The sequence below is a fragment of the Vulpes lagopus genome, chromosome 8 (assembly GCF_018345385.1).
Source record: "Vulpes lagopus strain Blue_001 chromosome 8, ASM1834538v1, whole genome shotgun sequence".
Taxonomy (NCBI): Eukaryota; Metazoa; Chordata; class Mammalia; order Carnivora; family Canidae; genus Vulpes; species Vulpes lagopus.
This window is the reverse complement of record NC_054831.1, coordinates 128,547,348-128,564,336: the sequence shown is the minus strand read 5'-3', so window position 1 is coordinate 128,564,336 and position 16,989 is coordinate 128,547,348. Positions and strand designations below refer to the sequence as shown.

The 16,989-nt window shown below is 41.6% G+C and overlaps 1 protein-coding gene across 7 annotated transcripts in view; it reads right to left on the bottom strand.

Annotated features, from left to right (window-relative positions):
* UBR4 (ubiquitin protein ligase E3 component n-recognin 4) overlaps positions 1-16,989 on the bottom strand; it is a 133,976-nt gene that overhangs the window by 101,178 nt on the left and 15,809 nt on the right. For all 7 annotated transcript variants that reach the window (XM_041766729.1, XM_041766730.1, XM_041766734.1 and 4 more), the window contains exons 10-18: positions 16,690-16,749; positions 16,413-16,603; positions 12,321-12,420; positions 12,046-12,183; positions 11,475-11,592; positions 10,358-10,545; positions 8,826-8,985; positions 8,621-8,706; positions 757-926 (exon numbers count right to left, since the gene is read on the bottom strand). In XM_041766729.1, the coding sequence (XP_041622663.1) occupies positions 757-926; positions 8,621-8,706; positions 8,826-8,985; positions 10,358-10,545; positions 11,475-11,592; positions 12,046-12,183; positions 12,321-12,420; positions 16,413-16,603; positions 16,690-16,749 (1,211 nt within the window). The remainder of the gene's footprint in view (positions 1-756; positions 927-8,620; positions 8,707-8,825; positions 8,986-10,357; positions 10,546-11,474; positions 11,593-12,045; positions 12,184-12,320; positions 12,421-16,412; positions 16,604-16,689; positions 16,750-16,989) is intronic.

Genomic DNA, 16,989 nt, shown 5'->3' with positions numbered 1-16,989 from the left:
AATGAATGTAGCCAACCGTTTCCATTGCCTTTGGCTATTAGGGAAGAGATTTGTGTTTTAATAAGGGTTTCCCTCACCCCATCCTCCATGCTCTCCCCCTTCCCCCATCTCCTGGCCTTTTTGCAAGAATCCACCAGGAAAAATACAGTAGGTCTTTGGCATTCAAGGAGGTTTATGATTTCTTAAATCCAGCATTAGAGCTATTTGATCATAGAATGGGGAAGAGAAAAGCAAAGCCTTTTAGGAAAACAAACTGCTTTGAAGACTCCTAACCATGTAAACAAAAATGGCAAATATAGGTCCATCTAAAGAGGATTTAGATGATTAATCTGAGCTTCCCCCAAGTAAAAAAATTCTTTAAAAGTTGTCCAAAAAAGACTACAAGTCATTGAGTGGTTTTCATGTTGAAAGCAAAATAACCAAACACAGAGTTGGCTTCCCTGTTCCCTGTCTTTCAAAAAATCAGGTCTGGATAAAATTGGTTACGTTCAGGATTCAGGTTCTGTCTCATAATTGCAACCATATCCCCCATGTGCTAAGGGGTGATCTTGTTTCCGGACCATAGTTTAGGTACTTCTGCTTCTTGAGCAGCGCATTTTCCCCCAACACCATCAGAAACCTACTCCTCCACCCTCACCACTGTACACCCTATTATCAGACACTGCCTCAGATCCCCAAGGCTAACTACAAAGAGGTCAAACAAATTTTAAAAAGTACATATCCTTCTCTGCAGGGCTTCTCCTGGAGTTCTCTTACCTGTCCCAAACTTTCAGGCATTCAGGGACATCGGGATCACCCTGAGTGCCGGCTTTATGTTGCCAGATGAGCAAAAGGCGTGAAAGCACAGAGAGGCTTTGAGGGTGAATGTACAAGGGCCAAGGGCCCTCAGAGAAAGGAGCTACTCCCAGCTGCTGCAACAGCGTGTTCTGCCAGGAAAGACATACAAGAGACCGTTAGAAAAAAGAGAATGAGGCCAAAGGTTACCCAGGAGCCCTAAATATTACTCTTTAATGCAAGAAGAGTATTTTAAAGAGTGAGCAGCAATTCAGATTTAGATGTGGTTTGGAGAAAGGTCATTTTGCTCAGCAAACAAGAAAACTATAAAGGGAAAAGTACTAATCTAACCCCTTTCACAACTATAGTTAGTGTCAGAAGTGGGGTCTTGGAAAAGGAGAAATGCACTGAGAAAGCAGAATCTGGATAATTTTCCAAACGGGTTGACAGTTTTTCTTTCACAACTAGTCATATACTACTACAAGTAACACTCAAGGTGGGGAGGTCCTGCCACTTGTATTCTACAACAGTATTAGCAGAGAAAGTCTGCCTATTAGATGTCAAGGCACCCTGAATTAGTCAGGGTCGTCTTTGCCTCCAGTTGTAGCGTGTCTTTCAAATGAGCTTGACTTGCAGCTCAGTTATCTAAGCTGCAACTTATCTTTTCAAACACACACACAAACTAAGCAGGATGCCAATGGAAAACCAGACAAAGGCCTGCTTTCTCACTTGGCTTCAGAAGACACAAATCACAGTTACCTCGGGATGCAGGATAAATTCCTAAGTCTGTCAAATTAAATTATATTCTTACAAAACATCCCAGAGGACCCCACTACTTGGAAATAATTATTCAAAATGTTGCAGATATGAAGAGTAGTTGACACGTACTGGGCAGTTATCACAGGCTAAGCACTGCACACCTACTGTCACACTAAATGCTCAGAGTCAGAGTGTTAGGTGGGTATGTGCTCCATTTTACTAACGAAGGAAACAGAGCTCAGAATGGTTTAAGAACATGACATAAACCACAAAATTTCCAAGTATTCAAAGCCAGGTTTATCTCTAAAATCTGCATTCTTAATCCTTTATGCTCCTCACAGTCTTAAAGACTTTTCTCAATTCTTAACTCAAGGAAACGATTCAAAAAAATTAACATGTCTGAGCTATAAAATACTGTAACACTACTGTAATAATAAAAAAAAATTTAGAAAAAACATCTAAGTATTCAAATCAAGGAACATGCAGTCATAATGGTAGCAACTATAAAGACCAAGGTAAACGGTATCTGAAATAGTAAACTTTGAAAAAGTAGAAAAAAAGAGAGGCATCAATGTTCTGATTTTAATTGTAAAACTGCAACTATACAGATAGGATCCAGAAACATGGAAAAATGGAAATCATGAATTTGGTGAAAGGATATAATGTTATAATGTTATCCAGGTCATATTTTTTTAAAAGAGGGTTTTTTTGTTTTGTATCCGTTGTTTGAGGCCTCAGAGCCCTAAGAAAAGAGTGAACTTTCCTCAGAACCTGGTTTTCTCCTAATCCACTCCAACTTTCATTATCCCTGAGTAAGAGGAACTGGCTTCCTCAGTAAAACTGAGTCACAGCACACCCACAAAGGCCTGGCCTGAAGTGTTCCCACCAGCCCTCTAGGCACCATGTGCCGACCCGTGCCTTTAATCACTACTGGGCTCTCTGCCTCTGCCCTCCCCACTAGGGCCATCCCCCACTCATCTTACTGTTCTCATTACTTGAAACAACCACCTCTTAGTGGACAATTCTCAAAGCTTCGTTTTCAATTATAATTTTTTAAGTCCTGAATTTCAGACTCACATTTCCAACTACTTTCTAGATGTTTTCATCCCACTGGTGCCTCAAAATGTCATCCTCTTTAAAATTATTTTTTCTGGGACGCCTGGGTGGCTCAGCAGTTGAACGTCTGCCTTTGCCAAGAAGTGATCCCCAGACTGGGGATCGAGTCCTGCACCAGACTTCCTGCAGGGAGCCTGCTTCTCCCTCTGCCTGTGTCTCTGTCTCTCTGTGTCTCTCATGAATAAATAAAATCCTTTAAAAATAAATAATTTTTTAACAGCAGTAGCGGGAACTCCTTATTTTAACTAAAAACACTGATAAAACTTCTATATAAAACTCTTATATATTAATTCCAGTATACAGGGCAGCCCTGGTGGCCCAGCGGTTTAGCACCACCTCCAGCATGGGGTGTGATCCTGGAGACCTAGGATGGAGTCCCACGTCAGGCTCCCTGCATGGAGCCTGCATCTCCCTCTGCCTGTGTCTCTGCCTCTCTCTTGTGTGTGTGTCTGTCATGAATAAATAAATAAAATCTTAAAAAAAAAAAAATTCCCGGGCAGCCCAGGTGGCTCAGAGGTTTAGCACCGTCTTCAGCCCGGGGTGTGATCCTGGAGGCCTGGGATCCAGTCCCATGTCCGGCTCCCTGCATGGAGCCTGTTTCTCCCTCTGCCTGTGTCTCTGCCTCTTTCTCTGTGTCTCTTATGAATAAATAAAATCTTTAAAAAAAAAAATTTGTGTAAAAATACACAAATACACGAATTGCTTTTCTCATTAGACCGAAGCCATGCAATCACATGGGTTATGCCACTGTTCACTGCCTTTAGCTTACTCCTTCATGAAACGAAAGCCTCGCACTCAAGCTCTACCACACAGTGGTTTCCAGGCTGGCCGACCACAAGTGACTACAAGAAAGTTGTTTTGGGTAAGCAAACACTGCTTGTTTTTCATAACAAAGAGAAAATAGCACAATGTACCTCACATAGCTCAAGAACCCAGAGGATCATTCTGAGCAAACGTGCAGGAAATAAGTGATCCATGAGTAAACAGAAACCAAGCTGACTCAAACCTAGGAGAGTGAGCTCCCTGCACACTCAATATGGCTCCTTCTATCACCAAACCAACTCTCCTTGCTGATGTTCCCTTTCTATGAAAGACAACAGCTTCTGGTCTCATTTGGGTTGAAAAGCCAGGCAAGATCTTAGACTTCTTCCTATCCATGTCCTTTATCCCATTCAAATAATTTACTGTGATCTCTACCATGGGTCCTTTATCAATACTGTATCTCCCTTTTCTCATGATCCCACACTAATTCAAGCCATCTGGATTTCTTCAGTGCCTACAATGTTACCTGGCACATAGTAGGTGCTCAATGAATGCTCACTGAACGAATGAGTGAACCGAGATCACTGTGTAATATTGTTATTGTAATTCTACATGTAATAGTAATAAATAAATGTAAGATGAATATAATAATGTTAATACTAAATGATAACAACAAATACAGATAGCAGCTAATGTTTAGTAGACACTATTACTATGTGCCAGATATTTTACTTTTTTTGTGATAAAATAATGTAACATAAAATTTATCACTTTAATCATTTTTAAGTGGAAAGTTCTGTGGCATTAAGTATATAAACACTGTGCAAACATCATTACTATCCATCTCCAGCACTTTTTTTTATTTTTCTCAATTCAAATTCTATACCCATTAAATACTAACTCCCTGTGATACGATAAAAGAAGAAATACAGGGATCCCTGGGTGGCGCAGCAGTTTGGCGCCTGCCTTTGGCCCAAGGGCGCGATCCTGGAGACCCAGGATCGAATCCCATGACGGGCTCCCGGTGCATGGAGCCTGCTTCTCCCTCTGCCTGTGTCTCTGCCTCTCCCTCTCTCTCTCTCTCTCTCTCTGTGTGTGACTATCATAAATAAATTTAAAAAAATTAAAAAAAAAAAGAAGAAAAAATACATATCTGGTCTTTGTCCCATTCCTGGAACAGAGGTCTTAAAGCTCTTGTCATTTCCTGACAGGGGTGAGAACGTGTATGGCATTCATAATAAGCTCTTCAATAATACCTGTCTTTATGATAATGAGGCCCCTAGACAGCTTCAGGATGGGGGATGGTCGTCAGGGGAACCAACCACATGATTAAAGGGCGAGAACTTTCAGCTCCACCAACTGGGGCTAGAGTTTGAGTTAATCACCAATGGCCAATAGAGCAGAACGCCAACAAAAAACCAGACAAAGCCTGCTTTCTCATTTGGCTTCAGAAGACACAAATCATCTTAGTAGACTGTGTTATTAAAAAATTTGAAAGAAAACATAGGCCATGCCAACCAGCACATGGCCTTTCAGCAGAAAGTCCGCTTCCCAAGATGTTTGTAAGTCATCTTAAATAGGTTTCTTCTATTAAGTAGGGAAAGCCTACTGGTCTTACTAACTCAGAACAAGCTTTTTATTACCCTGACAAATGAAGACAACTTTTATGATGTAATTTATATTTGTTTACTTTTATAGACTGGACTCCATTCCATTAACTTCCCTTAAAGGACACTATGTGCATCTTGCAAGTTAGACACCTTGAGTAAATAACTTCGTACATGGAGCAGCTGGGTGAATCAGTCAAGTTAAGTGTAGGACTCTTGGTTTCAGCTCAGGTCATGATCTCAGGGTCATGAGACTGAGCCACATGTTGGGTTCCACGTTGGTGTGAAGCTTGCTTAACATTCTCTACCTTTCCCATTGTCTGCCCCCCCCCCCACCTTGTGTGCACACATGCACGCGCACGTGCGCGCAAACACACACTCTCTTAAAAAAAAAGAACATTGTACAGGATTCCAAAGAAACAATCATCAATAGCAAATAATTACACTAAATATCCTTCACTTTTTTTCATCATAGCAATGAAATTTGGGGGAAGAATTTAAAGTCCCATGTTTGGGGAAGCCTGGGTGGCGCAGCAGTTTGGCTCCTGCCTTTGGCCCAGGGCGCGATCCTGGAGACCCGGGATCGAATCCCACGTCGGGCTCCCGGTGCATGGAGCCTGCTTCTCCCTCTGCCTGTGTCTCTGCCTCTCTCTCTCTCTCTCTCTCTCTGTGTGTGACTATCATAAATAAATAAAAATTAAAAAAAAATAAAATAAAATAAAAATAAAGTCCCATGTATGAAGACTAAGTTTGAAAATTTGCTCTGCATAAAGTCAGTGATATGGGCAGCCAAGCTACATGTTCACACACAGTCTAGAATTATTTTTTTTAATGCTAAGAGGGCACATCATTACAGGAATCCTATGAACTCCTATTCTCTACAGGAAAATATTTCTTCCCCCATTATTTGGACAAGTGTAAGCAGGAAAAGGCCAAGCCTATGAACTTTGAAACTTCTCTAAGTAAACTTAGATTTCAGCAAGGAGCTGATAACTTTGGCAGGATATCCTGACCCTATACAGTCTGGGAAGGTGCTGCAAGCCATATACTAACTGAAGCATTTTCTTCTCTTCATCTCAGGTCAACAACTTTACCACTCAAGTTATATTCCCTTTCCCACTAAATAAATAAACAAATAAATAAATAAATAAATATTGATTTATCTTAGAGATAGAGACAGCACATGCAATGGGGAGGGAGAGGGAGACAGTATCTCAAGCAGACTCCACACTGAATGTGGATCACAATCTGAGCCAAAACCAAGACTCAGATAGATGCTCAACTGACTGCACCACCCAGGCATCCCCAAAAGAATTTTTTTCATCTAACAGTAGGTATGTATAAATAGGTTTTATAATTATCTTTTTAAACAATGAAATAAATTTTCAAGAATTTCTCAAAGACTATGGGATGGTAAAAGTTAAGTTTAACCTTTTAAAATAGCTTCCTAGATCCTATCTCTTTGGGGGCAAAAGCAAACCCTTAAATTGTCTCCTGATTCTGAGAAATCCACTGAAATAATCTCAAGAGTAACAAAACTTTTCAAAACAATCTTAGGACAAAATATTGGAGAGATCTACCAAATTTAATTCTTCTGGGGAGGTGAGGGATAGCTGCAAATAGGAATCTGCAGTTATTAAACAAATTCCCCAAGGATCTTTATGCACACTAAAAGACTGACGAACTCTGACCATGTTCAAAAAAATTATCAAAATACAACACTGTCGGGGCACCTGGGTGGTTCAGCCCGTTAAGTGTGCGACTCTTTTTTTTTTTTTTTTAATTTTTATTTACTTATGATAGTCACAGAGAGAGAGAGAGAGGCAGAGACACAGGCAGAGGGAGAAGCAGGCTCCATGCACCGGGAGCCCGATGTGGGATTCGATCCCGGGTCTCCAGGATCGCGCCCTGGGCCAAAGGCAGGCGCCAAACCGCTGCGCCACCCAGGGATCCCAAGTGTGCGACTCTTAATCTCAGCTCAGGTCTTGATCTCATGGTCATAAGCTCAACCACCACATCGGGCTTAGAAAAAAAAACAAACACCACACTGTCAAATGTTGGGAAAGTGAATCCACAAACCTGACACATTGCTGGTGATGATAAAACTTAGTGCAGCTACTTTTTTTTTTTCTTTTAAAGTAATCTCTAGGGGATCCCTGGGTGGCGCAGTGGTTTGGCGCTTGCCTTTGGCCCAGGGCGCGATCCTGGAGACCCGGGATCGAATCCCACCCACATCAGGCTCCCGGTGTATGGAGCCTGCTTCTCCCTCTGCCTATGTCTCTGCCTCTCTCTCTCTCTCTCTCTCTCTCTGTGACTATCATAAATAAATAAAAATTAAAATAAATAAATAAATAAATAAAGTAATCTCTATACCCAACATGGGGCTCAAACTCACAACCCCAAGATTAAGAGTGGAATACTCGGGATCCCTGGGTGGCGCAGCGGTTTGGCGCCTGCCTTTGGCCCAGGGCGCGATCCTGGAGACCCGGGATCGAATCCCACGTCGGGCTCCCGGTGCATGGAGCCTGTTTCTCCCTCTGCCTATGTCTCTGCCTCTCTCTCTCTCTCTCACTGTGTGCCTCTCATAAATAATTAAAAATAAAAAATAAAAATAAATAAAAAATAAAAAAATAAGAGTGGAATACTCTATTGACTGAGCCAGCCAGGTGCCCCACTGTGCTGCTACTTTAGAGAGCAGTCCAGTATTACTTGCTTACAGTCACCTACTCTGTATCTTGTCAATTCTACTCCCAGTTACCTACCCAAGAGAACCCCTTGTTATCTCAAGGGACACATACAAGATCACAGTAATACTTGGAGTAGTAACAAACCCTGACACAATCAAAAGATCCATCAGTGGGAGCAGAGGGGAGATGAATAATTGGCACAGTCACAAACACAATGGCACAGCATGCAGTAGTCAAAACAAGAACTACAGAGTTAGCAATAGTATAGACGAATCTTGGCAATATAGTGCCAAACAATATTAAGTGAAATAAGAAAGCCTAACAAGATCATATAGAGCATGGTATCAGTTACCATAAAGCTAAAAACAATCAAATAATTGTAAAATTTAAGGAGTATAAATGTAAAAATAAACATATATATGAAACTAATAAAGAGGAAAAACCCTAAGATTTAGAAGGTCACAATCAAGATCCTACACTTTATTTTGGTGGTGAGTTTGCAAGCAGGCATGTATCTGAGAGCATCTACCTTCTGTAATTTGACTCTTCAAAAAGAACACATGTCCAACGTGTATTTCTTAGATTACTAATGAAATTAAGCATTTTCTACATTTATTGGCCATTTATATTTTCCTGCCCTCTTGTCTATTTTGTCCACCTGTCTACTAGGATGGTCATTAGGAGCTATTTTTGTAGTTTTCCTTTCACTTTAAGCTTATTGAATGACTTGGGGATAAAGGACACATTTTCTCTTTTTTGAAATAATCTGAATGGGGCAGTGAGACACATTAGCATAATGTCTCAAACTCTTTCCAGTTAGGGGGTTTCTACAACAAACTGTTTCTTCCCAACTGAATACTACAGCCTACTGGAAGCAGACACAGAGCATGGCCAAAGGTCACAGTGCACACAAACCTGGAGGTTGGGTGACTGAAGGTCAGAAGTTACCAGAGAATGGTTGAAGTGATAGAGAGCAGCAGCAAATTCTTCATCTGATGAACCTTAAAGGCAAATAAGGATGATTACTCAAGCAGGCTCTTGATACATCATCATACTGCCCTGCCAGCAGCCAAACTCCACTGGAGAAAACATCAACCAAGCCCTGATTCTGTCTACTGACCCTTGAGTCCATCTTTGTCCACCTCCTTAATGATGCTGGCCAGGGTGGCCATATGGTGTTCTGAAAGAGACACACTCAGGTAGTTTCGGATAAAATTGTTCCGTGAGTTCAGCATGGAAGAAGTGATGAAGTTCAAAATGTTGGAAGCCAGACCTAAGAACTAAAAAGAACAGCAAGAATCTTACGTCAGGGTCATAAGCCCAAAGCACTTCCAAATCTTCAATACAAATAAAAATAAAACACGTCCAAATGGGACACCTGGGTGGCTCAATGGTTGAGACTGCCTTTGGCTCCTGGGGTCCTCAGATTGAGACCCACATCAGGCTCCCTGCAGGGAGCCTGCTTCTCCCTCTGCCTGTGTCTCTGTCTCTCTCTGTGTCTCTCATGAATAAATAAATAAAATCTAAAAAAAAAAAAAAAAATGCCTACAGATCTGATGCAACAAACTCAATGAATTAGTGTCAGATTTTAAATCACCTACAGTGGAATGAAGTTTAATTACAACAGTCTTCCCCATCATAATTCTACCTGTTACATGAAATGGCACCTGTTGAACACAAAAGACTTCAGAAAACACTGTGAAAACTGAGGCTTCTAGACAGACTTTTTTCTCTCATTCCCCTAAGGTCCTGCATTTGTTCAGCTCAAGGACACTATTGAAATAAGGAATTCTGAAGTCTGATCATTATACACACATGGAATTCCCAGCTCCTTCCTTCTTTCTCAAAATGATACTGAATTATGGTGTAAATGTTTTATGCCCACAATCTTGACTAGAATAAGCTGTACCGTATGAAAGTAAGGTCTGTATCTGATTTGTTTCCTGATACAGCTTTAGAACAGTGCTGATAATATGTCATCTAGAAATACTGTTTGAATAATTGGCAAGCACTTAAGATGTACCACACCTATACTACGGGCTCCTTAATTCTTCACAACACCCCTCAAAGCAGGTACAATCATTCCCATATGACAAAAGACAACACTGAGTCTTGGAGAAGTTTAGATTCTTGTCCAAAGTTTAGAGCCAGTAAATGGTAAGTAAAATGGCCAGTAAAAGCAGGATTCAAACTTACTTCTTACTCCAAAGGCTATGTTACTAACCCTCAATCAGAGAAACAATACCAAGAGTACAAGTCATTTAATCAAACACAATTAGTACACTTAAGTCCTAAGTAAAAATATCTTTAAAGATTTTTTTTTTTAATTTACTTGAGAGAGAGAGTGCACGCACACAAGCACAGAGTGAGCAAGATAGAATACGAATGCAGGGCGGGGCAGGGGGAGTGGTGGGAGAGAGGGAGAAACAGACTCCCCACTGAGCAGGGAGCCCAATGAAGGGTGCAATTCCAGGACCCTGGATCATGACCTGAGCCAAAGGCAGAGGCTCAACCGACTGAGCCATCCAGACACCCCAAAACTATCTTTAAGTATTACAGTTGACCCAACCTACAAAATGTTTTAGTTCAAACGATCTACTTTTCACAACTCCCCATCTCTCCTTTCCCTTAACCTCAAAAATCTGCTCTTACCAACTCAGGATCTTTGCGACTAGCCAAAATGTTGCCCTTTTCACCGGGAGCCTGTTTACTGGGGCTTTTAACTCGAGGAGAACTCTCCAGCGGAGGCGGCGGGGGAGGAGGTGGAGGTGCCACTTTCTCTTTACTGGGAGAGATGGTCTCCTCAAACCACTGCCCCAAAATAGGCTCACTGTCATCATCTGAAGAAAGAGATAAGTAATAAAAATAACACATTTTTAAAAAAAGTTTTAGAACATCTGTTTTATGGAAGTGTCTACATCAAAAGAAACACAAGGAAAAAGAATAAAAAGGAACAAAGGGTTATCTTGATTTCAGGTGATAGTTACATGTTGCACAAATTTGTCAATGCTCATCTAAATGTACACACAAAACAGGAGCATTTCACTGCATGTAAACTATACATCAAAAAAAAAAAAACTATACATCAATAAAACTAGTATTTTTTTAATAAAGGAGCCAATGAAGAAACAGGAACAACCTCACTTTACTTGCAAGAAGTCAAACATTTTGAAAAACAAATTTTTATCTATCAATTGTAAAGCCCAAATTAACAGATGCATCTTTCACAATAGTATACATGGCTCCCACCTGATTATAAAAGAAAAAATCTGATCATAAAGAACCTGAGCGATTTGTCTTACTCCATCTCTCTCCCAACCAAGAAAGGAGGGAATGTTTGTTTTGCCCTGTTGTTCACTGCCACGGAGTCTGGGAGTTCCTCTCCCTATGCCTCCCCAAGCCACACATCTATGACAATAGCTGGAGCAAACCCCTCACACACAAACTCTGGAGTTTCACTGGGAAGCTCAGAACAAAGTTCAAAGTTCACCAGCTGGGTCAACACAAACAGCAACAGGAACTGAGATGGATCCTGATCTTGGAGGGGAACGGCTGAAAAGCAATCTGGGTATCACTGGGAGAAGTTTCTATCACTCAGTCTTCAACAGCTCAACTTACTCTTCAACAATATGCCCCTTTGAGGACCCAGAAAATCAGGATCCATGCTAGGCAGGTGAAGACGGCAACAGGACACTAACAGAATCCACGCAAGGGAGCTCCTGTTGCTCTCTGCTGCCTGCCTCCCGGAACACCGAAAAGAGGCCTCTACCTTGGCTGCTGTCCTCCTCCGTGCTGCTGAAATCATCCTCATAGTAAGTGTTTGAGTCAGTTGAGGCGCTGGCATCGCTGCTCATGGAGCCCTTCCTCTGACGTTGCAGGACACAGGCCTAGGAAAATAGCAGCTTCCGTAACTGACAGTGACAGACAAGATGTCACCCTGCTTCACCTCACTCACCATATGAGACATTTTCTCTGTGTCTTTTCCTTTCCTCTAAATCCAAGAAATCCTCCTAACAGTGTCCTCCTTTCCGAGCTCGGATCCCTTTATCCCAATGCACTCCAAACCCAAAGCTACAGACAAGAATCGAAACAGGAGTCTTTCCAGAGTAGCCTCTAAGTTTCTGAATCAGCATGACACCTGTCACAAAGCACCTAGCAGCTATATGTATCACAACGCTGACAATAACAGACACAAAATGTAGACTCATTCAAGAATTCCACTCGTTTTCAAAACCTTTACCACAAATTTTGAGTTTATAAAGGTCACAGTATACAATCTTATTCATTTTGAAAGGATTATATAAGATGTTCCAAATTATCAGTGGCGTTATGCCACCTACCTTTCTGTAGGAGGTTGAGAGTAATGTCAACAGCAGGTTCGTCAGTGGGACTGAGTCAATCAGCCGTTGGATCCTCTGGATGGAGGTGCTCTGGGCCATAATGTTCAGGACTGCAGGGGGACCATCTGTCTCCCAGGCCTGAAGGTAATCATGGCAAAAGAGAATTAATGTTCTAGCAGAGCAGGAGGTAACAACAGGATCAGATGGCTCAAGGTAGCCTACCTAGAAGTGAAGCCAGCAGTCAGTAGGCTCATCCCCTGACAACAATCCCTCACCTTGTGCAGAGCTTCCACTTGAAGGTCTTGAAAGAGAGAGGTTAACAGCTTGACAGCATGGTTTGCCAGTATTACTGAGAGTACCCCAAATCCCTGGTGCCTATATAAAGAAAAAGGAAAACACAACAAATTACAACCTCAAAAACAGGGATCTTGCCATTTGGGGCCTAGACTCCTTTGAGAATCTGTGGACCTTTCCCCAAATGGAAAAAAACTACAAATACAACATATGCATATAATTTCCAAAGCTCAGTCTCCCTGAAGCTCATCTGTAGCCCGCCTAAGGATCTACAGACTTCAGGTTAAGAACTACAGAACTACAAGAAAGTCTTCCAGCGTGTCTGGAAGTCACCTGGGTGGCTCAGTGGTTGAGTGTCTGCCTTTGGCTCAGGTCATGATCTCGGGGTGCTGGGATCGAGTCCCCCATCAGGCTCTGTGCGGGAAGCCTGCTTCTCCCTCTGTCTATGTGTCTGCCTCTCTCTGTGTCTCTCGTGAATAAATAAATAAAATCTCAAAAGAAGAAAGTCTTCCAAACACATAGCATTTTGGAATTTAAACTATCAGTTCAAGACTAGGAGCCTCTGGAGACCAGCAGCCTTTGAGGGGCTCCTCTGGCAACCCCCCAGTGCCAGGGCTTGTGCCTGAACCTTTTCCCATGCAGCCACTAAGCAGCTTTTTAACCATCCTGGAGCCCTTTCCCAAAACGTGGACCAAATGGAGACAATAAAGCTTTTTGCAGCAAAAAAAAATAATAAAAATAAAAAATTAAAATAAACTATCAGTTCAAAACTACTGGGTGAATTGAAGATGCTGACATTCAAAGGCTGGTTGAACTTTTTGAAGGTCATTCTTTTGAGATAGCTTCTGGGCCGGTGGATACAGGGAGATGTGGGGAAAGCAGCGCACACGGGAGGGCAAGGATGCTCTGCGCTCTTTCCCCACACCTTGCTCTAAGCATCTCTTCCAACTGGCTGTTTCAGAGTTACAGCCTTTTATAATAAATCCCTCATCAATTAAGTTTTTTAAAAAAAGGCATTCTTTGAGAAGAAAAAAGGTAAATATCACTTCTATATCTGGTCACAAACCAGAGGATGAAAGCAAAGTTTTACTCACATTTAATGTGTAAAACTTTTTCTTTCTGTCCAAATGACCACATGACAAAGAATTAGCATACCTAATATACAGAGAGCTCATGTTCATGAGAAAATGAAGAAAGGACAAATACCAGAGAAAACTAGGGCAAAGGACACAGGCAGTTAGTCATCCTAACAAAAAAATACAAGTAGGAGTGATAATAATAGCCATCTTTCTCCTTTTAATATTAAAAAACAGGAAGATTAATGACAGCCACTGTCAAAGAGCACCTGAGGAAATGGGCACATTCGCACACAAAGCTAGTGAAAGTTCAATCAGAACAGGCTAGTAGGGGCACCTAGGTGGTTCAGTGGTTGAGCATCTGCCTTTGGCTCCGGTCATGATCCTGGAATCCGGGATCAAGTCCCACATTGGGCTCCCGCCAGAAGCCTGCTTCCCCCTCTGCCTGTGTCTCTGCCTCTCTCTCTGTGTCTCTCATGAATAAATAAAATCTTAAAAAAAAAAAAGACAGGCTAGTAAAACATTGCAAAATTTTACATAAAATAGGCTTGACTTTTGTCCTAACATTCACACTTCCAGGAATTTCCCCCCAGTGGATAATTAAACAAGTTCACAAAGATTTACATTTTAGAAGATTTATCAAAACAAAAAATTTAATATAGCCATAACTGTTTTAAAAGGGTAATTAGTTAACAACAGCATGTTTATACAGTGAATACCACCAGCCTATTACAAACACAGTGAATCTGAAAACAGCGCCACTGAAAAATTGTCTACAGTATATTCTAATGGCAATCGTGTTCTGTAAAAATACACATCTTATATACGTGCACTGAAAAATATCTGGAAGAATGTTTACCAATTTGGTGGTAGAATTTGGGATGACTTTTTTCCCCCTTTCTTATGGTTTGTAACTTACACAAGGTACAGATATTCTTTTGAAATGTCAAGAAACAAGAGCCATTTTTAAAACATAACTATTTCCAAGGATAGACCTTTGGGCATCCTCCCATTTCCTGCTAAAGTGCTAAGAGTAAAGACAGAAGCTCACAAGAATCATAAACTACTGTTCTCTCTTACCTCCCTTCTTTGCCTGGTTTCTACTACCTACCAATGTCTACTTCAAATTTCAGCTAAGTGTTCCTCCTCAAGGAAGTCTGCCTTGAGTTCTCCGACCAGGCCAAAAACCCTTATTATAATACTCTCTACATACAATTTGACATATCTCTTCACTTCTCTCAGAAATGTGTCCTTTTCTTATATATCACAGCATTCCAGAACTGACAGAGAGCCTGGGACAGAGAAGATACTCAATGAATATTTTGTTGAATGAGGTCCAGAATTTGACTTCCTCCTTGAACTCCAGACGCCCATACCAACTGCCTACTACTACTCAACATCTCACATAGAGAGGTCTGACAATCACCTCAACTCACCACAGCAAAGACAGAATTCTACATTTCTTCCCTTTCCGGCCACCCAAGCTACTCCTAAGCCAGTGTCTCCGGCCTCCAAAAATTATACAACCCAGTTGTTCATGTCAAAAAATTCTGATGTCTGGCAGCCCCGGTGGCGCAGCGGTTTAGCGTCGCCTGCAGCCCGGGGTGTGATCCTGGAGACCGGGGATCGAGTCCCACATCAGGCTTGTTGCATGGAGCCTGCTTCTCCCTCTGCCTGTGTCTCTGCCTCTCTCTCTCTCTCTCTCTCTCTCTGGGTCTCTATAAATAAATAAAATCTTAAAAAAAAAAAATTCTCATGTCATATTGTTCACACTTAATATACAAGCCATCAGCAAATCCTGTCAGCTGTACCTTCCAAACACATGCTGCTTTGACCTCTTCTCTCTGCCTTTCCCACCAATACCTTATTCCGAGTGCCTTCATCTCTTGTTTGGAATAATGCATCATCTTTCCAACTACTCTCCCTCCTTCCCACCTTATACACTGCAGTCTATTCTCTTCACAGCAGCTAGGTTCTCAGGTCACTAATAACTAACAGATTAAGATTAGATCACTCTCCTTGGGAAAACCCTCTATCACTTACAGATTATACTTTGCCCTGGGAGATTTGGCCCCTAGCTACCTCTATAACCTAACTTTCTACCACTCTCCCTCCTGGAGGGCTCCACTTTAGCCACACTAACCTTACTGATTCCTAAAAATACCAATCATACACCCCCACCTCCAAACCTGAACAATTCTACCCCCAAAATTTGCATGGCTCACTCTGTCACCTCACATGTATTCTCTCCATCTTGTCCTTAAAGCCCATTCCTCACCATCCTAATTAAAATAACAGCCTCTATGACTCTCTAGCCCCTTGTTCTGGCTTATTTTTCTTCACAACACTCATATGAAAATCTATCATGAGCCTGTTGCTCCAGTTAGAAATAAGTTCCAAAGAAGCACAGACATTGAATACTTTCACATATTCAATGCCTGGAAAGAGCCCAGTACATGGTAGGAACTGAATGAATACATAAAATCCAGAAATGCCTAGACTTAGAAAATAAAACCTTGAGCCACATGGAAGTCCTAGCTCTAACTCCTCTCCAAGCAACCAGGGCTCATTGTCTAGACTTTGTCAAAATGGTAGCAAATGTTTTAGGAAGCAAGCCCGGAGGACCTGACTGAATCCTCTCTATTGGTTGAACATGCAAGTGAGTAATGAACTGTAACTCATACCAGCTCATCTTACAAAATAAAAGTACCCTTTTTTTTTTTTTTGAACCTCATAAAAACCCTAGAATGTACATTACACAGACACTTTCCCCCTCTTAGAGGTAAGCAAACAAGCTTGGAAAGAATGAACAATCTGTCCAAAATCACAAGGCTATGATATAGAGATAGGAGACTATGATCATAACTTTAGTTAAATTCAATCAGGTATGGAGATAAATTGTTCTACTGATGTGAAGATGAGAGGGGTTACCCTAGCTCCCCATCAATATAAGATGGCAGGGACACAAAACAAAACATGAATCAAGGAGACACATACCCTTTCCCAGGTCCCAGTTTAGGAGAGCCCACTCCCTCTTTTGTACGAGAAAGGATGTCTCTAACTCGGAGTGCAGCCAGAGGGTCTTTCTCTTTCCCCTTATCAGCCAAGGCAGTAGGACTGAGGTTCAATATGAGGAACAGGCTGTTTAACAAACACCAGGCACCCAGCAATTGGAAGTTCTGATAATGCTGTTGAAAAAGCATGAAAGTAATGTATAAACACACGGATCTTAGAACTATGAGACAGGGATGGAACAGAGAGACCTACTTCTCACCTCTCCACCAGCCCGACGGGAATTACTGATTGCTTGTCCAATCATGTCGTAGATTTCAAGCTGTCCAACAACAAACACAAAAATCTGAGCAAGCGGAGTACTTCATTACAAATGTTAATCCCACCCAAATTAATTTCGCTCAAAGAATTAAATATCCTCAAAGCACTTTCTAAAGATATGATTCCATCACACTTTCCTTGACCTTCACAGCTCAAGGGTCACCTTCTCAAAGATGCCCATTCCACACAATCTAAAGCAACACACTCAGGCCCACATCAGATCGTGGTGTATCACATGGAC